The following is a 27,587-nucleotide window of genomic DNA, read 5'->3' as shown; positions in this document are numbered from 1 at the left end:
GTACAACATGAAGATAAGAAGACAACAAACACTAATGAAATGACAAAACCACGGAAAAAGAAACAAAATTCATCATGTTTCAAAAAAGAAACCATAAAAATTCAAGATAATGAAAAAATAGATGATTTCAGTAAAATGATGATGAAACTTAGACAAAACAGTCACACAGAGATGACCCAAAAACTGAAAATTAAATAAGAAAAAATTTGATAATGTTTTTTTATATTATGAATTTTCAATAGAAAATAGTTCTTTTGATTTCATTCAATATAAGTGTTTTATGTTTACTTACTTTTTACAACGTTTATTCATCACGTGCAATGCACGTGTAACTTGCTAGTCAATTCCAAAAGTTTTAAAATTCGTTAAGAACTAATCAGACGTCAGACCAACACTTACAGTAAACAGTTTTTCGGTGTGGTCGACCGGCGTCTAAGTCGTTTTAGAACACTGATTCCTAATCAGATCAAGCACGCTAATATCAAAAAATGAAATGAACTTCAAGACAATTTTTGACATGAACCGATGAAAGCTAGCTAATATATATATACACAGCTTACTATTTCAACATTACAAAACTTCCCAATATAGTACATCGCAAAAGTTAGAACCACAGATCAACTAACCTCGATTTACAGATTAACATAAATTCCAACCTCTTCTAATTTCTTGACCGAGAACCTAAACAGCCTTCCCCCCAAAAAAAAAAAACCAATAATTAAAACCAGGGGTGCCAAGTCGGATCCATCATGCACAAGTTTCTGGGAGTGAGAGCAGCGTCAACCAACTCAGCAACACCCCTCTGCATCGATTGTGGTGGATCATTACCATTTTCCTCCTGTTTGGCAAGATTCAAAACCAGTCGGAACAATACATGAGAAAACATAAACAAAAGATATTTCAGCAGCACAAATAATTTCACAAGGCAAAACGAGACACCACGAGTGCAGAGATCTAGCTCGAATTTTGTAGCATTTCGGAACAGCGTAAAGCATACCTCTTCAGACATGTATTGTGGAGCGATTCCATTGATCCGGTCGATTACATGCTCGACATTTGTGGAGACTTTCTGTTTTAGGTCAACATTATTCAAAACACCACCTCCGACAACAGGAGTAAGAGGCATCCCAAGAGGTCTTCTCCAGGACCAAGATATCAATTCATCACGGAAAAACATAGCCAAATGATGCCACATATGCTGACTTTGCTGCAGCGGAATATTTTAAAACAAATTTATCATAAATTTCGATATCAAGAAGCATCTAAAAAGCTCAATATAATAAAATAACCAAAATTACACACTTTGGGTGAAACCACTGCTTGAGCAGCAGCACACATGGCTGAGACGATGAGACCTTCCACACCGAAATGAGAGAAAAATGCCTGCAGATTCCTTGTCAGGCGAAAAGGTACCGGTTCATTGAATTCAATCATTCCATTTGCGTCATAGGCAGGGTGGAAATCAGTCTGAAAAATTTTTCCCGTGTTCTTGGCAAACAGAATCTTGTTAGGGGACCTTCCTCCAATTTGTAGCATGAAGGACATAAAGCTTGAGAGGGCCAACTGAATGGCGAATTGTTTCTTGAATGCCCATAAATGATTTCCACTAACTAAAGTTTTATACATGTATTGCGAGAGTATGCTGTCTGTCACAATATTTTTTGTGATATCATTGTATGCTTGAAGGCGGAGATCAACCACAGCTTCAAGCGACATCTGACCACATATGGCCTGGTTCAATTGCTCTTTGAAATATGTAATAGGTAAATCTGCCTCTCGATCATTTCTAGCACAATGATTTTCATATACCTCAAGAAAGGTGCTGTACATTAGATCGTCTTCGACCATCCGGACCTACGCATCAAATACAATAATGAATCAAATTGTCTCACTGATACGGTCAACATGAAGTGCTCCCGATGTTTAAGTAAAACCAGGGAGAATTTTGTTAGGTCCAGATACACTTTCATTTTTCATGAACCCCCAAGTGTGTAGTGAAATGATCAACAATAAAAAGCAAATAATTAAACGTGCGAAGGAAATTTATGAGTAGATTTTAATATAAAGACACGTTTGTGACGGTTTTTCAACGCAGTAATGTACTTAAGGGGGTCTTTATATTAGAAATTCTGGAAAGTTATTTGATAATACCATCTAGAATCCAAGAATCACAAATAACACATCTACCATTAAACTATACCAGTAAGAATATGATTATTATATACAAGAACATTTTCAGCTGGCTGACATGCCAGTTGCAGTACGTCTTCCTCCTTTCATTTTGGTTGGGTAAAGTCATCTCTATGCCTTGCAATCCAGGTATCACACCCCACATAATGTTTTCAGGTCTTTCAGCCAATTGATACGTCCCAAAGTAAATGAAAATAAAAAATACATAACCTCAGTACTAACGCTATACCTGTGACCACACTGGAATAATGATCGGGGTGTGAATGGAGATGTGACGACGCCTAGATTCCTTGTGCTTATCGAACATTAGGTTCATTACACGGAAAAGTTGCAAGATCCTTTCATCACTTCTAGCATTGGGAGTCAGAGAAGTCTGAACAATGAAATGGCGCTGAGAGCCATCAGAACCCATCAGGGTCAACCGACGGAAACTGCTGCCATGCCTTCTCACAATTGGAACGTCAGCTCCCACGCGATCTAACTTCACAGTATGATCAGGTGCAACTTCCTAGATCACACGATGATATCATTTACTAAACGGATTCAGTTTTAAAAAGAAAACACTAGGGGAAAAAACAGGATAACCCAGGATCCACTGTTACATAAAATTGATATTAGACACAGCTGCATTCCATTCTTATCAACCGACACATAATTGGCACCTATTGGCTACATAAATTATTATTGTAACAGTTTATTCAACCGGGTCAACTTTAATTCTTCTTGTCTTCATATAGCCACTATTCAACAATTCCTCCACACACCCCCCCCCCCCAAAAAAAAAAAAAAAAAGAGAACAGTTGTTTGCAAAACCCAAATATTAAAACAATCATTAGTATCCTCGAAAAAAAAAAAAAGGAACCATTTGTTTCTCAGCCCTTCCCAAAGAGCCATACATCAAGAGCATGAAATTGTAGCAATTTGAAGAGTGCGATGAATAAAAAACCTTGGCATCATGCGGGTACTGTCATCTTGTCTTGATCAATAATTTTAGTTTCCAACTAGTGTGGTTGCTAAATGTGACAAATTAGCTGTTAGACAATAATTATAAAGCATATGTTCGTTCTGAAGAAAAATGAATCAACCATCCATGCCATACAATTCGTCAAATATAGAATAAAATAGTCAGGGATTATTCTATTTCAACATAGTTTGCTACTTCTAAATGCCCAAGGTTAAAAATATGATCTTGAACAAGCAATTAAGTAAGTATTAAAATGACTTGATGTACCTTATCAGTGAAATATTGTCCTGGAATTTCGACATCGACAGCATAATATTCTTCCAACCCTTTACTTTCATCCTCCAACTTCAGAACAGCAGGAAAACGGTCTTCGACATTGCTTTGGAGAATATTCTTCCAGTGTTTCAATCGTTCAGTAAGATCAGTAAGGGTGGCTGGAAATGTAGCAGTACTCTCTGGATCAAGATCGCGTTCAAAATCTTGCTTGTACTCTCTAACGAATTCAACATGTTTATTAACAGCATCTGCTGAAAAGCAAGCTCTGCAAACACCAGAGAGCTCTTTCTTGAGAGACTGGGGAACTTCCGCTGTCGTGGCAGTTGGATACTTGTAACAGCGATGGAGCAGGGCATTAACTACTGCTAACAGCCTCTCCTCAGGTAATGTAACAAACCGTGACCCGATTTCTGTGAGTAGAATCTGCAAAAGCAAACATTTCTCAACCAAGTCAAACATTTAGTTTCAAAGTTCAAAAGATTGTTCTAGCTTCATGTAAGACAATCGTGTGATGAAATCATCAAGGCTTCCGGAATTATTAAACTAGCATACCCTATTATTAATTTCCCTCAAGTTCAAATTGAACAGGACAAATAGAAGATAGTGACTGGTACAAATAATTCAACAAAGGTCCTACCTCAAGTTCACTAGCCAGATTGGTATGTTTACTTCTAAGAGTCTCCATTATGTCCTTTGCAGCATCAAATGCACTGGCTGCAGAGGCAACCAATCCCATGGCACCATTACGTCGCAATGCAATTTGACCTGCATCATTACCAGATGAACTTTGATGCAATGACTGGTCAGTCCCAGACGGCATGCTGCTTTCAGCAGTACTAGATCTTTCTGGTTCTTGCACCTGAGAACTACTTCCATCATGTGATCCAAGACCTCCGGCAGATTGAGCTCCTTGATGAAGCTGATTTTCTGACGCCAATGAGCCCCCACCCTGAGAAGCCACTCTTGTATTTCCATCAGGCATCCCAATAGATCCAGCAGCTACATTTTGCTGCATTCTCTGCTGGGCCATAGCCATTCTACCATATTCAGATCTATTTGCAACATCACGTCGTTCAAGCAGATACGTTCGAAGCCAGTAATATAGTGCCTAAAATTTAAAAGAAGAGAGTATTAATACTTAGAGGACCCAATTTCGGAATTAGATTTTCAAATCCTCATTTTCAAGAAAATCTATCTACCTGAGGATATACAGTGGCAATTTTAAGCAACACAAGTTTGCAATGTGGAGCTTCTGTCCTTTGTAAGGAAAGTAACAATTGGGGAATCCAAGAAAGCCAAACCCAATGCGGTATTTGCTCCAAGTATTTATCAAATGCTCTTCCCACAGGTTCATTGGGTGTGTCAAAACTAAGAAGATACAGGACCCGAGCTAGATGGCTTCTAGAATTTGGAATTCCAAATTTGATGCCTTGAAGGAAGCAGCTCACAGCATATTCAAGCCAGTTCTCTTCATGGGTTTCCTTGTAGGCCTGTACAAAAGATCAGTATAAATCATTTCAAGTTACCACAAAAAAAAAGAGAGAGAACAGATAACCAAACATAAGAGCACATACCATATCGCAATAATTTCCCCAGCTAATCCATCCTTTGGGCAAGTTCTTGAAGAGGGTAATGGCATTTGAATATTGAAGGTTGGCACCTTCACAGTCACCAAGCTTCAACAGAAAATCACCCTTGAGGCGAAAAATTTCAGCCTGGTGTTTGACGGGAAAATAATCCAGGTTAGTGCTGTTGATCAGATTAAGACCGCTGGTTAGCTCTCCCTTCATTTCCAAGTACGCTTTTGCTTGTTCTCTTATTTTTACAAAAGCCTCCTGCAGATGATTAATCGACATTAAATAATGAAGTAAAAAATTGGAAGACCAATGTATTATTGTTATTTACCACCTCTGCCTCCATTCCCTCTCCACCATAACCTAATAGAAGGGGTTGGCAGTAGTTATGTATAAGAATCAAATGAAAGATAAAAACACAATCAACTAGACCTGAACTTCCATCGTCGAGTGTCCGTACATCTTTTCAAGAATTGAAACACAGATATCATGCAGCCCATGCTTACGGGCAATGTGGGCAAGTTTATTGACATTCCACGCCTTGTCACGGAAACCAAGATGATGAAGTTGTGAATTTGTGTTTATTAAATCCTTAAATGCTTCTATGACCACATTATATAATTCGTTCCTCCACTGAAGCAAATCGTACCAAACAGACAAGTTGTCCCATTCATTCGGTGTCCTCAATCTCCATGTCTCAAGGATATCCTTTAGATCTGCATATAAGCCACCATGAACACCAGTAACAGAATTTCCAGAAAGTTTGTTTCCATTTGCAATATCCACAATAATCCTAGCCGATTCTTGAACTTCTACTAATTGCTGAAACTGTTGCAGTAGAGGTATTTTGGCGTTAATGGACATTTCAGGCAATTGCCACCACTGTTCCAAAGCCAGATCAACGCCTTTTCCCACAATGTTTTCAGCTTCTTGTACACCATTGATGTTCTTTTCATGAAGAGCAAAATATGCCTGGATAATACGAAGTTTTGGAGTTTCTTCCACTTGAGCCTTCGGAATAACTTGATCTCGTAAATATACCCAGTCAGGCTGTTTCCAGAGACTATCAAGAAGTATCTCATAATTGTCAACAAATTTCCCAAATTCAGAAAGTGCATCCCACTGACTAAGTTGAGTAGCACAATGGAGCCACTGTTCTTCCCAAAGGCACATCTCAGCTTTTGGTACTGTATTGCTGTAGGTGCCTTGAGTTGCCTTAACCATGGCCTGATAGAAAAGGCTTTGAGCTTGTTGCCAATACCCATTCTGAACAAGTGAAAGACCAGACCTAGTTTCCGATGTAATTGAGCGTTTCTTCCACAAACCATACCTCATATCTTCTTCATTGAGTAACCGATAAAGCTCAGCAAGGGATTCAGAACACTTAGTCTCATTCAAAAATAACATTACATGACTTTCAAGCAGTCCTAATGCAATGTGCCATGCATTATAAGTTTTTCCAATATATTTGATTAGTTCACTGGGCATCCGTGGCTGTGGGTGACTTAATTGAAGCCCTTCCAGAAGAGCTTGCACAACATTTGGTCGGTGGGCTTGCTGCTTTTTATGATAATCTTTCGATAATAGAGCTATCATTGGCTTAGCTAGCGCCACCTGTTCTTCCTTCTGTAAGGTTACCCAAACAATAGGAAACACCAAAACCCACAAATGATAAGCAACATTTGCATCTGTGTGGGCCAGCTCTCTTAGCGGGATGATAAGATCCAGAACCTATAATGCAAATCAATATCATAAGAATCAGTAAAAAAATTCTTACCTGATGTATAGAAATTCTAGAACCAAAAAAATAGGGCCAAAGACAAAGTAGGTGTGAGAAAGTCAAAAGCAGCATTGTACTACTGAAGCGCGACAGAACCCACTATCCTAATTATGCAAACACTTTTGTCATTACTGAAGTGAATCAATTGCTTGAGTTCTTTAACCAACAAAAGTTAAGAAAGAGAAGGCATCAATGAAGAAAAAGGGCAACAAACACGCGAATTTCTACCTGTAGTTTGCTCATTTCATTCAGAAAAAGCGAGTGCTTCAACATAAAGCTATCAAGCGTCAGAGGAGCTTCATCTGAGCCTTCAGGATTATCAAGATGCATTGGCTGTGGACCAGACGTGGAATTTTCACCCAATACCAAAACTGGAGGAATTTTTGCAGAGTTTGGAGCTAGCGTAATTGGTTTGTCCTCGACTAAGATTGCCAAAAGAAGATCGAGGCCTTGTTTAAGCCAGAAAACATCACTTAAAGCTTCCCAATCTTGAACTTGAATGATGTACTGCAGCCTAGTGAACAATGTTTTCCCAAGGGATTCATGATAAAGTGCAAAGAATTTCTTCCTCATCTCAGAATCTTTTGCCCGTAAACCAAGTAAAAACTGCCTCTCCACTTTCTGAAACACATCTTGACGCAGAGAATGAGGATACCTGGAAGTAAAATAAGTTAATATAGTATTATGTATCAATTTGTCTGGAAAAAACCAACATTTTCACTTACTTATTCGCGTCCGCACAAAGCCGATAAAGCAGTTCAAGATACTTTCGATCCCATTCATCAGCAGTACTCGGGGAAAAGTTCTGCTTATCTACTTGTGAAAGCTTGTGGAGTAACGAAACGACTTCCTTTGGAGTGATAAACGTACTAGGCACAGCAGATAATCCAGATTTACCAAAAGCATCATCAACCCAATCTTTAATCACATCAAGAACGCAGACAAGTACAGAAGGATCAGTGCCCTTCTCAGATAACAACAAGTTGAGTATTTGAGTTACCGATCTTTTGCAATCAGGCACACTCATTACTCTTTCGTTAATAAGTTTCAACACAGATTTCAAGCTTGTAATGGCAGTCCTAATATCGTCACCTTGACGAGAGGAAGTCACAGCAGAGTCAGGATCTGATCTCTGGCCCTGGAAGAATAAACAAGTGGTGTTTAAAGATGCATCATACAATGATGTAGTACGAACACGACAATGAAAGCATTACATGAAATATAAAAAACATCAAAACCTAATACCTAAACTTCCAATGAACCTTAATACATTCCGAGCATAAAAACCATGAACCTATTCTATTCTAACAATGTAGTCATGAGTTCAAAGTTCAAACACGATGGTCAGATATCAGCTCAAAACATCTAAAAGTAGAATGCAAAAAACAAAAAACGTTCGCTTACTGAATGAAGATACTTACTTGTCTGGTATAAGCACCACTAGATATTCCCATATCTCGTGCAAGACGCTGAAGGACACGAACCAAATTGAAAGGATCGACAAGGTTTTTGTGCACATCTGCTAAGGATTTTATGACGTGAAGGACAAAGCTAATCATGCTAGCAGTGTTATCTTCTCCTGAACTCTGAATGGCAGCAACCGCTCCAAGGTGCTTTTGTACAAGTTCCTCTACTTTTTGATACAACATTTTCACTTCTTGAGTTGTGCTAATTACTTCAGGAGGAAATGCAGCAGAAACCATCTTCAAAAGAGTGCACAAGGAATTTCCATCATCTAGCATTTTGAACTTAAAACATGGCTCCAGAATCTGCCAAAGACGAATAAAAGGGCCATAAAAAATTGGTCTCCAAAAAAGCAATGCAAAAAAAATCGTGATGCACAAAGAAACTTACCTGAGAAATCTGGTTGATGTTATTTCGCACAAACAAATGGGGTTGCTTTTCCAAGACCTTGTTCATCACATCTAGGCCTTGGGCTAAGGCAGTCGATGGATCCTTCGACTGAGAGGATGGTGTACTGCTGAGCAACTTCTCTAAATAATTGAATTTTACATTAGCATTGGGCCAAACTTCCAATGCTTGTGATAGAAGTTCCAAAGCTTGTTTATACATGAGACTTGCCTCCTTGTTTGTCTCCTTGTCTTTAGGTTCTATTACCAATGCTACCTAATTTGGGGGAAAGGAAATTATCAGTCTAAATAACACCACATAAAACACATTTTGTTTCTTCAGTCATGACCAACAATGACACACTAACAAAAAGAGGACATAAATACCATGTCTTTTGTATCATCTAATTTCTGTAGTAAACATGGATTTAGTATGTAAAACAGAGATTATGAAGCCTTATCAAACTAATAAGCTGACAATAGCTGGCCCAGATACATAAGCAAGTAAATGAGGAAAAACACAAAAAGAAAGTTAATCGTGAATATCTTTCAGAAAGTGAATCAACTCACGAAAAAGATACATGGCATGCCACAATCCGAGTAGCTGAAGTTGAGATGCAGGAAGATTAAGTTAGGAACAATATATGTGCTGTAGAGAATCTATGTGCAGTTGCTTATCGAGAGATGTATACATTACTATGGGCCCTCTTTCACAGTACTGTTTATGCTTTGGTGAAAAAAAGCGCCTACTAGATAAAATTATTACACATGGGTATCTTTGGAAGTAATAGCAACATGACCCACAGTCCAATTTGCCCAAATTCCATCAACAGCAACCTATTTGGAAATGACAGTAATGCAAATTGGAAAAAGGCTCTATTCTATCAAAAAAGATAAGATTGTGCCGAATAGCACATTGCAGAAGCTGATAACAGGGCTGCCTCGTAAATAAGAAGATTTTTAACTTAAGGAAATCGAAAAGAAAATTTTAACTGACTTGTAACTGAAACACAAATATTAATAATGACACACACACACAAAAATAGGTTCTACTTTGACTGCCACTTGCAAATTGGAGTTTAAAATTCTACTCTAGGTTTAATCGTAAGCTCTCTTCAATAAATTTAATGAATCAAAAGTAAACCTGAGACATACCCTAATAAGAAAATTGATTATCATCTCTTCCATTGCAGCATTAGGCTTAAACTCTTCATCAGGTGGCCCAGAAGACCCAGGAGTTTCAACATTGGGAATCGAAGAGGCACCTCCAGGTGACATGATACAGAGAGATTGAAGACCAGGTTCCACTTTTATTCTCTTAGATGAATCCTCTGAAAATGAAGATCCATCAACAGAAAGCTTGGGATCCCCACCAGCAGAATTATGATGCAGTCCATCAGCACCCTGGACTGTGCCATCGCTATTAGTTCCTTTCTTCAGATCACTTTGCCTTTGTTTTTCCCAATTGACAACCAAACCAGCAAGTTCAATAGCAAGGCGCCTATTTTCTGACGTAGTGTTATAAGGAAGGCCAAGACGACTGAGAGAATTTACCATCTGGGGAACAAATTGAGCTCTACAACTGTAAAAAAGATCCGAGTGTCGAACAATGAGCTGGAATATGTGAATAAGATTAGGAATAGAGTGACCTTCCTCAACCAAAATTTTCTTAGTGTAACGTATCCATATAGGCATACGAGAATCACCGAGAGGCAATCTACGTGGAAGTGCTGGCATGAGTATGTCAAGGGCTTGCTTAACCAGCATTTTATTCTCTGGCTGGCAAGTCCTCAGAAGTGCGACAAAGACCTGTATTCTAAAGCCGTCAATACAAGTGCTCAATTGACTAGAAGTAACAATAAAAAGAATGCAAACAAGTAGCAACGCTAAATTACTTTACTGATAGACCAAACTAAAGGAGAACATATAGCTGTGGTGACTCAGAAGTATGCAGTAGAACTACCTGGCACTGTAATGCAAATTTTTTTTATTAACTGTCCAACTCCTCCAAAGCGAATTGGTGTGCCTCATTTACTTTTATAAAGACATAAAAGCATCGAGACTTATAACAAAAACTTGAACAAATCTCATTTACCCAAGAAGTGGATAGAAAGAGTGGAAAGGGCCATTATATTAGAACGTGCATGCAATACAACAATAGGTGCCGAAAAGCTGAATACATTAGAAGTTTCAAATCACTTATAACTCTGTTAAGAATTTTTTCTAAACATTTTTAGGCTCAAAAAACATGCAAATGCAACTGAGGACAATTTCATGTTCATAGGCACATGTTATGGTGCCAACCTCATTTACAAGTTGTGATCTTTGTTTTGAATTATCAAAGTCTCACGCAAACCCAAAAAATAATAAGAATCAACAGCTTATGAAGCATATGTTTCAGAAAAAAATTAGGAGGGCATTATTTAAAAAATGCAGTATATGGTGATATGCTGGCGGAAGCACCTGCAAAATAATTTTCTCTGGGGCTTGGTACGCCTCCAAAAAGTGGCAAACGTTGACAAATGCCCACTGCTTACTAGCACTATCTTCGCGCTTGAGATGATTCCAGCCAAATTTAATAAGTTCCTTCCGATGGTGAACGAGGTCATTTTGAAGATACTTGAGAAGCAGAGTGGCAAGCTGCAGAAGCTCTATCCTCAAGGGCTCATCATAATCCGCAGATATCTAGAAATATCAAAATTAAAAGCACACTCAGTCTCCAAATGAAAGAAATCTATATCTTTACATCCTTGTTTGGACAAGAATTGCAGCTTCAATCAAATCATAATTAAGACCAAAATCTCGCAGACAACTCAATAATCTCAGTTGGTTAACATTGGAGGAGTAAGAGAAGCAATCGGTTTTACTTGAGCATATTGACAGTGGTAAAATGCAACAGGGAAAAATAACTAAAAAATGTAACTAAACGTCCTCATTCAGTACAAAATTTCACAAGGAGAGAAGTATTTAATATATCAAGATTTCTCTAACTCCAGACATTACCGCCCCACCTAAACCCAGTGCTCCTCTCACCCGCTCGAGAGTCGAGACCTCCAATGTCCCCTCCCAGTGAAACAAACCCCCCTCTCTGTTGATTCTCTTCCAAAGTTTCATACACAATCTCATGAGGCCAAATCACCATACCGTCACCTATAATTTCCTTCCACTCCAAAGCCTAGCAACCAACTCACACTAAATATGTATGCGAAACAGGTATCTGTGCTTGTCTATGTATATGCAAAAATGCATATTGTGAAGACCAAAGAATTTGAAGAGCCACATTTGAAGAGCCACAAAGCCAAGCCTTTAAACCACATTTTCAAGCCATGAATTCAAGGAGGAATTTGAAGAGACATAACAACATGTTAATGGTGTTTAAGGCCATCAAGAAGGCCATAAACATGGATGTAATGGCCTTGAATGAGAGCCTTTTCACCTCCCTTCCATGAGCCTATAAATACCATGCATGATGACCAAAAAGAAGGCACAAAACATTCACAACATTCTGAAAATTTCAGCAACTCATTCTTGTCCATTTTCGAAGCACCGCAGTAGCCGAATTATTGTCCGGTTCGACGCAGTCCAGCAGCTTTCGTGTTCGAATTTTAGTTGTCTTTCCCTCAAATCTTTGAAGATTATCATCAAGTAAGTGGGCTTTTGCTATATATATTTCTTTGTAAGTGGGTTTTTGCTATACTTTTACGTACACTTGCATTTCATAAGTGTACTACTTGATATATATATCGACATACTTTTTCTTCGTAAGTATGTCCACATTTGTTTAAAAATACATTAAGTATGTTTCTTCAAATTCGATCGGCATGATATATTCGTTTTTATTTGTTATGAAAATCTTTGAACAATTTGTTGTTTGATATTAGTTATAATATTTGAAAGCATGTTTGAAATATTTGAAATGCACTGTAATTATTCGAATTAGAAATGGCAAGGAAATTCCGATATTTGATATGCTTTGTTTAAGGCACGGATGCGGTGGGATATAATAACCGTTCTTTTGGCCTCGCCCCTTAGAGGAGTAACATATAGGGGACTGATCAGTAAATCATGAAAAAGGAGATGATTTTCAGTGCTATGTTTGTGTCTTGTTCATATTCGATTCAACATGCTTAAGATTGAGATTATAATAATGTATTCGTAAAATTATAACCTTGATATTCGTTATGCCCGATCGGCCCCCATTTACTGAGTATTTCCCAAGTACTCACCCCTTACATTCCCACCTCCAGATAAGAACGAGAAACAAATCGAAGATAAAGAACAAGAATACTTTTGGGGATGGTGATGAAGTCAATCCAATTCAAGACAAGTCTTATCATTGTCTCTTAGTTATATTATCGTGTTTTACGCTTCCGCCTTTCGTTTTAATCGCATTGTAAAGACGATTATTGATTTATGTAATAGACTGGCTTTTGGCTATTTGATGTACTACGTGGCTTATTCTTATACGGTTTTAAATTGTTAAACAACGCCGATGACACGTCTCGATTTCGGGGCGTGACACATATAAAGAAGGGGGTCAAAGGATTCCAACGCCAACAACACTCGGTGAAAAATGGTGCCAAGAACTTATATTGGTTGAGGCACAGCAGCTGATTTGGTGTGAGCAGCAAGGGGACAGGTTGCCATGGATTTATGGGGAAGAGAATGAGGCTGCATGAGTGGGTACAAGTATGGACGAAAACCTTTGTTTCCCTTTCAGTTTAATAATCTTTTTAATTTTAGAGGTAGAATCAACAAAAAAAATTTGTGATAAGACCGCATTGGCACCAACTAATGGCATCTATACTGAAGGACTGGATGAGATCGCACACGGTCAATCTTCTAGGGACTACGATAGCAACAACATGCCGAAGTGGCTGAAGTAGTTGAAAATAACAAGTCAAATCATATAGAAGAACCATTATCCAAACACATAAAAAATTAGTGTTTACCTCTTCTGGAGGATCAAGGAGTTTGTCAACTATCGTCTTGATTGTGGCTGCATCAATGACTTCCCAAGTTTGGCCATTCTGAAAAGCATGAGCTAACATTGGAAGAATGAGCATTTGCATCACGATTACCAAATGATCGTGACTCAACTGTTTTAGTTGGAAAATGTTCAGAAAGTGAAGTAGAACACTTCTCTTCAAGTTGGGGGGATAGCCCTCAGCAACCTGGACATTATATGATGACAACAGTTCAACTTTTAAGCGTAGCGAAACACAAATAATACAAACTGATATCTGATTTTATAAAAACAGTAATCAGGACAGTGTTACACATTTAATATACCTCAACAATGTAAAACTCCTTTAAGAAAGTAAAATCTATGCGAGTCTGAAACAGGAAGATGACTAGAATATCAAATAACACGTTGATCTCCGTTCTATCATGACGCAAGTAGTTCAAGAAAGATTTGACAAGCCATTTGCTTTCTTTTACCTGCAAATGTACCGTGATTCCAACAATCAGTAAGTTGGCAACAAAAAATATCATAGATATAAACAGGTACTATTCACTCATAGGAAAATGTAGTCTACTGAACAAGGAGCAATTGCTGCTCCTTTTGCGGCCTGCCCCTTCAGAATAATAAAGAAGAGTCTGATAGGCCAAGTATCTAACCAAACAACCTTTCTGCCCCTTTGAAGGGAAAAATGTCCGTTACCAAACCGATTAACAATGAAACTATGAAAAGTTCGAGCTTCCAGATAAACACTTGAGCCTAAGCATTTTAACTCCTTGGTCATTGGGACCATGCTAAATTGCTAATAAATCTAACTTGAAATAGAGCAGAATGTGTCTCAAAATAATGAAAATAAGCTCTCAAGATGGACTATTCAGACTGTCATTTTTAACTTACTTGCATTAAGTTCAACTCCTGCTCACTTTGTAGACGGGAAATCCTAGCCGGGGACTTCCACAACAGAACCAGTGTATTAAAAATCACACGGTTATTCTGCAACCAGCCGGGCATCAATTTAACCAGAGTTTTAACCAAAGCAAGACCCTGAAAATATGCATCTAATGTTGCACCAGAGGTGATAGCCAGATGAACAAACTCTTCAGATGTAGGAGCAACGAGACTTTCATCGCTCATTAAATTACTAGACGGGTTGGAAGATCCTTGAGTAGTTGCTACATCAGTTTTTTGCGAAAATTCGGAGAATGCACTAGCTATTATCTTTTCTGGTGACCTAGCAAGTTCTTCTCTCAAGGGTTGGCCTGCATCCGATCTTATTATGTACATTAACCTAGATAAAAAGATCCAACACAATTAATACATAAACAACTAAACATTATCAACAGCAAACTTAAACCAAGAGAAAATTTCCATCATCTATCTTGAAATTACCTCCTGAAATATTTGGGTTGGCTTAATCGAGCAAGAAAATAATCAACAGCAGCTGTCGGATAACGATTAAGAAATTTTGTCAGTGAGAGACGGTATGGACTATTTATCTCACTGTAAAACTGTCCAGGTGGGAGGGCGGCTTCCAAGTCAATCGTCAAAGTTACGAGATCATCAAGAAATTTTCCAGCCGCAGAAGGAAGGAGGTGGAAGAGCTCGATGATAGCTGCAAAAAGTTGAAGAATATCATTAAAAAAACAAAACATCTTAAGGGTGTCTGCTCGGCATGGCTACCTATCAATGATCATGCGATACAATTATTACGCACCAGCAGCTATTTTAGGTTCCTCTCCAGCCTTCCAGGACTTTTGGCACTGAGCAAGTTTCTCAGGTTCTAACCATTTCTTAAGATGTTCCAACAATTTCCCACCCAATGTAACATTGAACCAGTTAGATAGAAGTTCGAGCAGCCGAGCGAGACCTTGCAACAGAGGCATGCTGAGATTTTTGGTATGTGCCAAATTAACTAATATTGGCCTCAAGCTGCCTTGGAGGAGTTCTTTTGGCATTCGCTGCTGTAGAATAACCTAACATAGGATCGAAATGAAAAAAAAAAAAATTAAGAAAATCATTAAGATGACCTAGATTGAAGTTCATATACATTAAACATTTACATTCATTTGATGTCGGAAGGACATTGCAATTACTTATTAGGCACGATACTTGAGAAAGTGTCCCTCAATTCTTACAAGGATTCGTACAAGACTTGAGTAAAAAATTCGTTATCAAAATCTTATGAAATTCTGAATTTTTTTTTTAAAAAAAATTCAGAATTTTATTTTCATTTTGGATAATAAAGGTAACAACTTGGAAGAATTAGCACAAATCTTAAAGAACAAGTGATCCATCTTTCAAGTAAATGGTAAAATATTTTACATCGTCGAAGCCACCTCGAAAAAAAAAATTATTTGTTTTAACTCCACAACAGTAGCTAATAAGATGCTAACTTGAAATCTGCGTCCGGGCATAAAACACCAGAGGCATGTGGCTACAAGCCCTTGAGCCTAATGGTACATCAAGGTGCACGCCATGCCACAGATTAAAGGTCAAGCGATTCTAGGTGAAATCCAATTCATCCTTCTTTCATATTTTGAGTGCAAAGTGTGCCTTAGAAGAAAGAGTCATGAACCATATGTAAAATCTAACATAATAATCTACGTAAAATATAATGTATTGTCATTTATATTTGATTGTACACTATTTGGTTTAGTATTGTTCAATGGTTTCAAAACTACACATAATGTTATTTTACATTTTTCTTACATCTAATGTCCGAAATATCATGTTTCAAACTCTCAATGCACTTTATTTCGATAAATTTCTATAGTTAATGCCTTGAAATGAGGCCCTAGAACATTTATATTTGGGAGCGGGGAGCCTTGCGCATTTAATAACAGTCATGCAATGTAAAAAATGTGAAGAAGTGGAAAAAAAGAAAAAGATAATTAAAAAGAATCATTAAGATATGGCAAACAAAATTAATGTATGCTCAAATCAGAATAAAACTAACTAAACAAGCCAGGTCCAAAAATGCATGGGATCCTAGACCAAATAATATGGAAATTCAACCCGTTTAACTGGATAGAACACCAATAAGGAGGCTCTATATCGCTTATGCCAACTATGTTAGAAGAGTACAATAAGAACTGAAGAAAACTACTGCCCTATATGATACAATTCAACACAGCATCGATCAATAATAACCACGTGAACAAAGAAAGCAGTTGCATAAATGAAACAATAGAGACTAACAGATTATTATTGCTAGTGGGAAACTCAAAATCTATGAATATAAGAAATCAAGAGATAAGATATCAATATCTCAGTAAAATGTCCAAATCGAACACAAATATTCTCTACTTTCAATCTAAAGGAAAAAAATGTAAAACTTGAGTAAATATGTCTAATAAACCTGGCGTAAACCTTCCTTAGCAACGGCTACAATTTCAGGGGTCCTGCTTGTCAACGATTTGAAGAACATGGAAATTATTTTAGCTCGCAACTCGGAGTGATTTTGAGCTTTGAAGTCCGCCCAGGCCATGGCAGTGCAAAGGAGTTCGATGCAAGCAGTGCGAAGTTTATTCAAGGATGTGGCCACTTTAGGATTCATAAATTTTACAACCCAAACAGTTTCATCAGCCTCTGCTATTTGCAGAGCTTCTTGCAAAAAGTTAATAAGCTCTGGTGTTAACTTAAGAAGGGGAGGCCTCAATGCAAGGCAGAAATTCAAGGCAGTGACAGTGCCAACCTGGAAGTAGCATAAAATGAGTTAGTAACATTAACATAAGACATCAAATCTCCAACAACAACCACCAACATCACCTGTTGATCAACAGTCTTAGACCGCAGTGGCCGCATGATAAGAGGTTGGTGAAAAGGTTCGAGCAACTCAGTAACCTCACTCCCAGTCCTACTAGCCAAAAGTGCCAATGATGACTGCACGATCTTTTTCACATCAATAGATGAGTTGGGACTAAATAATTCTGATGCCAAATACTCCACAACACCTTGAAAACTTTGCCTACGTGCTTCACTGTTTGCTTCGTCAGCATTGTTGACCATACGAAGAACTTGCATAAGCACCTGATTGGTCTCTTCCTGTTCTTTGGTAGCATACGTAGGAAGCCTTTTAAGCACATACAATAGACCCCTAACAATACGAACTTGATTAAGACACAGAATTTCAACTGTAACCTTTCCTATCAAAGCACCAAGCCCCATAACACCTCCCATTTGAGCTTGCCACGTGCTACCATGACAACAATGTAACAGCCTTGGTAGAAGTTGTTCAAATACAAAAATACGCACACTTGGAGGAGGTGCATATACAGGGCTCATTGAGGGGCTGGTGACAATCAGAGGAGTGCCAGGACCTCTGGGCATCATCGTATCGGAATGTTTCGAGTTAGCAAGGAACAGCAGCGTCTCAGCAAACATATTTAATGCATTTAATGCAGCTTTAGCATGCAACCTGTTTTCATCAGCCAGTACTTCTACCAAAGCATCCAAAAATATTGTAGGATCCAATTCTTTGAGAGAAGTGGTATACCTATACTTTGAGCTCAAACTGGAACTGGTTGAAAGCAAAGGAACGCTAAGGGAAGTGGATGAAATCATACTCTGAGATGCTGAGCTTTCAACATGAAATATTATAGCAAAATGACGGCATATATGACCAATATATTCATCCTTGGGTTCATGTAGCTCAGGTTCTGCACTTGTGGCAACTAAAGTCATCAAAAGAATTTTAAACACAGATTTCTCGGCCATAAGCTGGGTCTTTGTCTTGACACCTAAGTCAGCCTGAACAAAAAATTATTCTAACTGATGGATCACCAATCATAATTCCAGTAAAGAAGTTCTACACAGTATCCCATTGATCATATCGACAAATAACAGAAATTGAAGAAATGTCTCTGCATCTCAGTTGGGAAAACCATACCAGGTAAATGTCCAACCAATAAAAAATAAAAAAGAAAGAGAAATAATGAACCTCTAGAGTATTATCTTACTAGAATGCAGAGACATGAAGCATGTGGATAAAGTAAAGGATACAATAAGTTATTATGTTACCTTGATATCAGATGATGTTGATCTTCTCCGTGATGGATCAGCTGAAGAGCCAAGATAACTAGACAGCAGTCTTGATGTTAATCTATCGTCATTAACAAGTCCAGGTAAATTTAGCTGAGAAAACAAGCATACACGGAGAAACTTTAGTGCTTGCTTGCGATAGAATTCATCCATGCCAACATTCTTATGCATGACAGCAGCCACAGCAAGATTGATACACCGATCAAGAGGCACCAAAAATGGAGTAGAAGGCTCAAATGTGAGAATCAATCGTAGCCCATGCTCTGGATTTTCCTTGCATTCAAGTGCAAGAGGGTCTTTGAGGAAACGTCTGTTACGACCGCCTAACTTCCCAAGAAGTTGCAATGATTTCCCACCCCATGGATACGGAGCGGGCTTTAAATGGGACCATAATGCCAGAATAACCTCGGAAATGACATTTGCCATACTTGGTTCCAGAAAATCAGGGTTCAAGCTATCAATCCAAAACTCAAGTGTCCTTAGACCCAGACTGATGAGATCATCACTTCCTTTGAGACACATAACCAAAGGCTTCATAAGACGAGGAAGGTGAGGTAGTAGTGAACTCAACCTTGCAGGCAATGTCAGGCAAAGCTCTAACAAAATTTCTTTCATATCTTCAGCAGTAGGTCCCTCAAGCATGGACAACAGCATATTCAAGCATGGTTGCAGCGTCGGAATCAAATCCCGAAGTAAAAGTTCAAACTTACCTCCCGCAAGCGCACGAAACATTGTTCGAAGAAGTTGCAAATAACCGATAGGTCTCTCAACCTCTGTGGCACTTTTCATGCAAGTCTCCATTATAATAGGCACATGAGGTTGAAGAATACGCTCACAGTCTGAAGGAGCCTTTGCCACAGCGTTGAATAAAAATCGGAAGAGATGCAAAACAAGTTTTGATCCGGGAGAATCGGGATGTTTTAGAATATCAAGTTTGCTGCTAACAAGAAAATTAACTAAAACATCTGCGAATGGACGAAAAACTTTGGGGGCCTGTAGAAGAGTAGAAAAGATGTGGACTAGCTGGTTGTTAGAAATCATGCACTCAAAAAGCTCCATCATGCATAGAGAAAACATGTCCATTAAATCACGTGGTTCCATGATGGCCAAAATGTTGGAAAACAGATGGATCATTTCTCTCTCCTCATCCTTCTCTTTGAACAATGCTAAACAGTGAACACCGCTCTTCAAAACACCAGAGGCTTTGCAGACCTATCAAACCCAAAACATAAGTTGATGACACTATGTTAGGCATAGAAAAGTGTTATTAAAACAATACCTCATCTTCTCTCATCCCTCTATAAGGCTGTGACATTGAGGAACCTGACGACGTAGATGCAAGTGTTTGCTGAGTGGTCCCATGGGTGGAGGGCGACACCTATATTGTTTAGATAGTACAGTAATATAAAGTTGTGAATTGGCAAAATTACAAAACTAAGAGAACTCGCAAACCTGTGACCGTGGCACATGCGCATGAGTGATGCTCCAAATGATAGTCTTCATTCCTGCAAATCATGTCAAAAAGGTGAGCCACTGAACCATATGTGAGTGTTCCTGCCCCATAAAAAATGTAAAATTTATTTCATTTATGAAGTGCTTGGTCTCTTTTATTGGGATAGGGAAAGGATAAAAGATTTTTACCCATAACCAAGGTCTTTATCAGATGCTTACAATCGTTGACTTCTTTGAAATGCTCAACAGGCATGGGCAGATTAAAGACGGCTTGCTACATCGTTACTAAAGATTAGGAAACAAGAAGAAAACTAAAAGAAATTAAAGAGCAAAATCATACGATACATATATATGATTGATGTTACTGTTCAAGAAAATATGGTTTTTAAAAGGAAAAAACGAAAGAGAACAAATTACAAATCATACTACCAAAATGCCCAAATCAAAGTTAAAACTGCTATCATTGTGAACTCTCCATTTACGTTTTAATTAGGTCCCCACCAAAACTTCCATTTCATCTTAGTTTAGCAAGAAGAAAACAAATGGGGATGTCCTCCCTAACAGCTAAGAATCTCCTACAATTTCAGCTTCGTATAAGCTGGGTGGTAAAACAAGCCCACTTTGCAAGCTCTTTAGCAAATGAAGTTCTTTCACTCATTCAAGGTAAAACACCCCCCCTCATTCCAACCTAAAGTTCAGATTGCTCAATGGAAAAAGACACCCACAGATCCACTGTTTTCTATAATGTGATGAACGGCAATCAGCTAAATGAGATCCAAAATCGTCTCACGGCTTATAAGAAGGTAAACAAACTTTTTCATAACAGAAAGCTTGATTTAAATCAAGGAGTTTTGAAAATAAATTGGTTATCACTCGCAAACTATTTTCCTTTTATCATACACAAGATATGCTTCCAATACGTCCATCTCCTAGTTGTTTGGTGGCTGATGACAACTTTAGTCGGACTGAAAAAATCAATTCTTGGGCATAACAGCTAACATCCTGGTACTTGGAAAGTTTTAGAATATAAAACTATGACCATTCCGAAATAAAATAATCGTTCTAATTTTATACAACACCTGAAATTTTCCGTCATTTGGCTGGCTGGACAAATGTCTACTTAATTCCATTGTTGTTTTGGTCAATTTCAGAATTTTCGAGAGCAAGAGAGATTTCTATTGAAGTTTTCATTCACTGCTCGCTAAATATGGAACGAAATATTTAGCACAGATGATTGCATCGAGAGCCTTGAGAATATAGGCAAGAGATTCAATAGGCGAACAACAATATGAAATTCGATTAGTGTATACATGATAGCAAATTCCCATGAAGTATTTCTCGAATCTCAACCATTACGACCATCATCTAACCAGCTAATATAAATTATTAGCATTAAAAAAACACATAAAAAGAAGAATATAATCCATGAAAATAATCAAAAAAACTGTATATGAGACGGAAAGATCAAGTCAAAGTATTGAGCCAAATTACCTGCACTGGCACTTCAAGTTTAGACCTCAATGAGGGCCGAATTTTTCCTTCCTCTCCCTCTTCCAGTAGCTATCATCCAAATTAAAACATGGGCCAATGAAAAAATGTCATTAGTGAAATGTAACTGCTTTGCAATAAAAGCGACCAGAGACAGCAAAACTGAACCCCGATATATTTGATGAATTTAGATGAGTAAACAATGTCATGGACTCGTAAATTTGCAAATCCGAAAGGAACGCCATTGCAATTTATACACCACCATCTTTAGGAATCCATAAAGTATAATCATATGTAAGCGCATTGATCACTTGTTAAATGAAGTTGGAACATACAGAAGTTTCCATACATCGTACTTCTCCATATTGGTCCCAAAAGCACTATTTATTAAAAAAATATGACCCAACTAACGTTTTTGCCTTCTTCATACTCTCATTCAACACTTCTCTGGAAATTATGATCAGCATAGAAAATAGGGCTCAAATTATTTCAAGCTTTAGTTCTGTCTCTTCAACTAGCTGAATTGGAGCTCAAAGGATTACATATCAGGCAATCTTTGAATTGGTTTTATGGCCAAACTGAAATTTGAGACTTAACTTTGATCATGCAGCAAATGGAATATTATATCAGTAGACCACATAACAAGAATGCATTAAATTCATGCCCTTTTCTTTTGCGATAAATTTATACACTTTTTGAAAGGACAATTCACGATTGTTTTCTGGCGTAACTGAAACATAAATGTCCATGCAACAGAATCAAGAGATGCAAATACAATTTGCATTTTCCCGGGCTTTTAGAGGCGTATCCATTCACTGAACTATTTGGCCGGTTAAGAACTGATAAAATGAACCTTGGGATCTAAAACACTGAAAGCATTCCAAGATGTACGGAATAAGTGAATTTTTTTATACAAATAAGCAAATGTTGGATAAATTACTGCTGTATAAAAAGCGGTCCAAAAATCTGTTCTTTGAAAAATGAACTTGAACATAGTTGAAGTACCTGGGGAATAGTGTGCTTGAAAGTGTTGAATTTTCCAACAAATGCATCTAATATTCGACCCTGGGAGAAAAGTCAAGTCAGTTATCAAGAAAGGATACCCACCACATGATATAGCATCAGATTCTCTCAAGGAAAGGGACACTAAAAATACCAATAAAATCCTGGCTTCATCCATGGATGTCTGATCTACACCTTTCTCAAAGATTGGTTCCACCTTAAAATAACATAATAGAAATTGGAAACTCACTGTAGGTATGAGTTACAACACGGGAAAGAATAACATGGTTCAGATGGTAAACTATTATAAGATTGGTTTTGAATATCTACCAGATTCAACATTAAACGAGCACAAGTGGTATGAATGCTCAAGTTCAATGAGGCATCATGCATGTTGCTCGAGAAGAGGTAGATAATCCGTGATAACTGCAGCACAAGTAACCAAAAGAATTAACAAATTCCAATGCATGTACAGTTCCAAGTAAAAATAAACGGGTGGAACTTAAGTAGGAAAACTTTGAGCAAAAAATTTTCCTGCATCGAAATCAAACACTAAACAAGGGGAGGAAACAGACAAATAAGTTTCCCTGGTTGGACCATTAGAGACCAGTAAAAAAATTTAATACCTGAGACAAAGAAAGATCTCCTCTGACATGGTGAACGATTTCTGCCAAAAGACTATATGCCAAAGGTCGTAAGGTCTCAAAGCATGCCCGTCCAGTTCCAACAAGGACTCTATGTGTTGTCACAAAATCAAATTAATGTTATGTCGAGAGGCATCGAGACATAAAACAGAAAATGTGAACTGCGACTAATGACAATCTAACAACAATAATTGTGGTCCAAACAAACTAACATGTGAATTTCACACACTGGGATCAAGCAAGAAACTATCTAACCGACAAGTGGATATCATTCTAAGACATGTAGATGTTTCAGTCGAGCCTGAACATTCATGGGTTAACTAAAAAGTCAAATGAATATTCGAGTACATGGATTATCACAAAAACTCACGCAGTGCGGGTTACAAGAAAAGTAATTTAAGTACAAAAACAATCTATATCCACATTCCAAATTTATCAAAAACTATGCTGCATGGTACAAGAGCATTTATTGGAAAATTTGCAACATAAAATGACATTTATTTCGATTGAATAAATGAAATGTAACATGACAATTGTCGAGAAATATTTATCAAAGTTCCACATTGTTACTAGCTCGCAGTAATGCTCAATATAGATACTGGTATCAACTAATAAATTTTGACATGATAGGAGAGCATAAATAAAAAATTAATTAAGAGAAAAAAATTAACGAAAGAGGCAAACAGGATTCTTTCTTAAAAACTTCTCCGTGAATACCACAAACCATAGCAGCAAATGTGTGAGCTCTTTTGCATATGAAAGGTCTTGAAAATGACATATACTGAATGAATATCAGCCATTAAACTTGTGAAGTTTCTTATGGAATACATATATAAGAATATGGAATTAATTAGTTGCAAAACCAGATTTAACGCTTTATCCGACAAAGTACAAACATGATGGACTAGGCATGTATAATGTAGTAAGCTTAGCAAATAAAATTGTGCCCTTGTAATGGTTAGAGGGATCAATGTGTAGAAAGCATACCTCTCATCCAATAGTGTATCGATTAAAGGAAATAAACCCCTTTTGAAATCAGTCCCTAGTACATGTTTTAGAGCAACCAACAATTCCTGGAGCAAACAGGTTTTACACATCAGTTTCCAAGTTAATAAATGATGAAAAACCAAACAAAGAGGCAAAACCAACCTTCCGAATTGTCACAGAATCAGAACATGTGACAAGCAAATTCACAATACTTTTGCATATACTTTCTTCATGTTGCTTGATATAATCAGCAAAGCTTTTCAGGAGGTAAGTCAAGAAAGAAACAGTCTGGACATGAAGAATTAATGAAAACAGTGTGTTCAATAAACATGTCAGGTTAAAGACAATGAAACTAATTAGAGCATCATTGATTGTGTGAGGGAACATAAATATCAGAAACCAAGATGTACGTAAAAATGCAAACAGGGAGCAATTTCCTAAACAAGCCCTTGACTTCGAACAGAATATTTGAATATCATCAGTAAAAATCACTTTGAATGTCAGCATAGACCAGGCATATACCGTTAACAAGCCCTTTATAAAGGAACTACCTTGCAGGTTCCAGTTGTCTCAAATACTTTCCCACAAGTAAAATTACAGACCATTGATCTTACTTTGATGCCATATCTTTTACTGTGTAGGCAGTTTTAGAAAACTGACAAAATTTACTTTGACATAAGCATAGAATTGAATGGCTTTATGGATCCAATCGGTTCAGTATCTGACCTTGTGTAATCTCAAACAAGCAACTAACTATATCTTGAATTGGTGACAAATTCACATAATAACTTGCACAGTTTGGATAGAACAATGTTATATTTACCTTGACTTGTGCGCCCTTCAGCTCAATGAAATGGTTCTTCAAATGGGGAGGAACCTTCTCTGGGCCGGGAACTGATATTGCTGTTACCATCAATGGCAAGAGGTGTGGAATATTAGTCTGAACAAGTCTTCCATACAACTGAAACAAAAACATGACAACCAGTGGACTCTCTGTGACAACCTTAAAAGACCTCGTGCTTGGGTTAAGTTGCCCTGCAGTCCCAATATAACCACTTGAGGGACCAATTTGATCAGAAATTTCAATTGGCTTCACATCATCACAACTAAAAGATGGCCCCAGGGATCCTGATGTGGAGGGTTGGGCTGGTGGTGGTGAAATCATAGCCCCAGTCTCGAAAAAGTAACTAACAGTAGCCCTAAAATTCTGGTAAATTTTGCAGACAAAATCCAGAAAGGGCTGTACTTCAGTTTCTAAACTCGGCCTGAAATTCCGAAGTAAGTCGAAAATAATCCTAATGCAAATTAATCCATTTTCCTCGTTATCCGTGGTGAGCACATGCATAGCAACTTTCAAAAGCTCCTGAACAAAGGGCCTCAGAACTTCGCTGTGCGGTAGCCGATTGAGAATTTCAATTATAATATTCCGGAGCTTGTGTTCGGGATTATCTGCAAACTGGGGCTTGGTAATATGATACAAGATACCAGAAAACGCACGGAAATAGCATTTCAAGAAATTCAAATACTCCCCCGTGTGGCATATCTCCAGACTGTCCCGCACCTCATTTGCCAATTGTAGCCGCGTCTGAATTGCTGCACCAAATATTATGAAGAACACAAAAGGATCAATAACAAAAACACAAACGAGTCCATGAAAACAAAAACGCAAAGCCCGTGTAGTAAATGCATAAATAAAACCAAAAGAAAACTTGGCATACGGAGGTCGGGTTCTATAAGGTGACGAGAGTGTTGCTCGAAATTCTGAACCGGACTCATGTTGAACGATTTCAGAAATTAACCCCAGAAACTCGAAAGAAACCAAAAAAAAAAAAAAGTGAGGGATTCGTTAACTCTGTAAAATTTGAAGAACTGGTAAGCCCTAAATTCAACAAAGTGGAGAACACCAAATCAGGGATTGAACTGAACTGGTAAGCCTTAAATGGAACTAGGGTTAGGGTTTTGGATTCCAGTGATCACCAAAAGAAACGGGGGAGATGAAAGAAAGACATCCCCCAGCCTTGGTGCAGAACAGTCCCTCCGCCTGGAATTTATGGTACCAAGTTTCAGTTTCGCTTTTAATAATAAGTTCCTTAAATAAGTCAATCCATGGACTCGATGTTATTCCGGCGCACTCGAATATTAGTATTTTAGTAGCATTATCACACTGTTAAATTTGATTTTTATAAATCCGAGAAATGTGCGTTTATAAATCCATCTAGACTCGACCCAACTAATTAAAAATCATTGTTTTTTTGTTTTTTTATGTCTAAAGTATTATTTTTGTGTTGGCTCGTCTCAATGTCGGATATATAAATCTGTGAGACCGTCTCACAAGAAATCTACTTAATTCTCGGAAACATATCTTTCAAATATTCAAACACAATAATAATACTCTAATTCCAATTGTCATAACTTGTCCACACTAGTTTTACATTGTTCTAAACCAACATATAAAATTTTACATTTAAAAAAAAAAGAAAAAAAAAAAAAGAAAGCCCACACAATATCAGAGATAAACTATTGGGCTTCTTTTTAAAAAATTAAAATTAAAAACAATATTGGGCCAAGACTTTATTGGGTCACAGCAAGATTTTATGTGTGGGCTTGACACGTTTGGTTTGTAAGTGGTGAGAAAACATATTAATAGTGGGTATTTGGGTCGGACGTATACATTTACTCGATACATCTGTATCTATAGAATTTTAAAATATATAATATCTATATATTTAGCGAGATCATCTCGTAATACCATCAAAATCAAAATCATTATATTTCATAATTAGATTAAAATGAACTAGTCGTTATAACAAAATCTCTCAAATAGACAAAATAAAATTGTGGAAGCGTTTTCCCATTTAAATAAAACTAAAATAACATGACATATATAATTTCTAAAATGTGAAAACATTAGCCCCAAAACATAGCTTATCTAATATTAACTGATCGTTTCTATTTTTTAATGCTCCAAGGGGCATGACCGTGAGACGATCATAATTCCACTGTTTGGGATCTATAAAACGACATCTTTTATTGTAACAACCATGAGGTATCACGGTTTTCGGTTTATCTGGGACCTTCTCTTTTAAACAGACTCTTTCGATGATCTTCCCCTATAAACGAACTTCCTAGGCATATCATATTGAATTCGTGATATACTTGTATGTATGGTTAGTACAGCCAATAAAAAGGATAAAAACAAGTAAAATATATTGTTTTGTTTTCGATAGTTTTTAATTTAATTTATAGAGTCTTGATCTAATTATTCCACTACTTGTTCACTTAAACATCGATCCTTCAGCATTTTCGGCAAAGATGGCATATGATAGATACAGATTGGCATGATTATACATACATATATAAATATATAATGATTATGG

The 27,587-nt window shown here is 37.5% G+C and overlaps 1 protein-coding gene across 1 annotated transcript; it reads right to left on the bottom strand.

Annotated features, from left to right (window-relative positions):
• Positions 1–524: 524 nt before the first annotated feature.
• LOC140975533 (uncharacterized) lies at positions 525–26,292 on the bottom strand. Its single transcript, XM_073439287.1, has 35 exons — positions 25,929–26,292; positions 25,034–25,803; positions 24,373–24,498; positions 24,211–24,296; positions 23,206–23,314; positions 22,910–23,005; positions 22,734–22,796; positions 22,583–22,642; positions 21,581–21,649; positions 20,279–20,363; positions 20,090–20,142; positions 19,917–20,015; positions 18,617–19,849; positions 17,366–18,346; positions 16,956–17,291; positions 15,312–15,570; positions 14,987–15,209; positions 14,495–14,885; positions 13,927–14,076; positions 13,587–13,808; positions 11,098–11,319; positions 9,790–10,443; positions 8,639–8,911; positions 8,206–8,553; positions 7,510–7,922; positions 7,013–7,439; positions 5,437–6,735; positions 5,005–5,265; positions 4,630–4,920; positions 4,068–4,538; positions 3,422–3,853; positions 2,420–2,698; positions 1,303–1,854; positions 998–1,207; positions 525–838 (listed from the first exon to the last, which is right to left on the bottom strand). The coding sequence occupies exons 1-35, from the start codon at positions 25,984–25,986 to the stop codon at positions 719–721; spliced, it is 11,721 nt and encodes a 3,906-aa protein (XP_073295388.1). The 5' UTR covers positions 25,987–26,292; the 3' UTR covers positions 525–718.
• Between the last annotated feature and the right edge of the window lie 1,295 nt (positions 26,293–27,587).

This window comes from Primulina huaijiensis, chromosome 1 (genome assembly GCF_012295235.1).
Source record: "Primulina huaijiensis isolate GDHJ02 chromosome 1, ASM1229523v2, whole genome shotgun sequence".
Taxonomy (NCBI): domain Eukaryota; kingdom Viridiplantae; phylum Streptophyta; class Magnoliopsida; order Lamiales; family Gesneriaceae; genus Primulina; species Primulina huaijiensis.
This window is presented reverse-complemented; position numbering and strand designations above follow the sequence as displayed.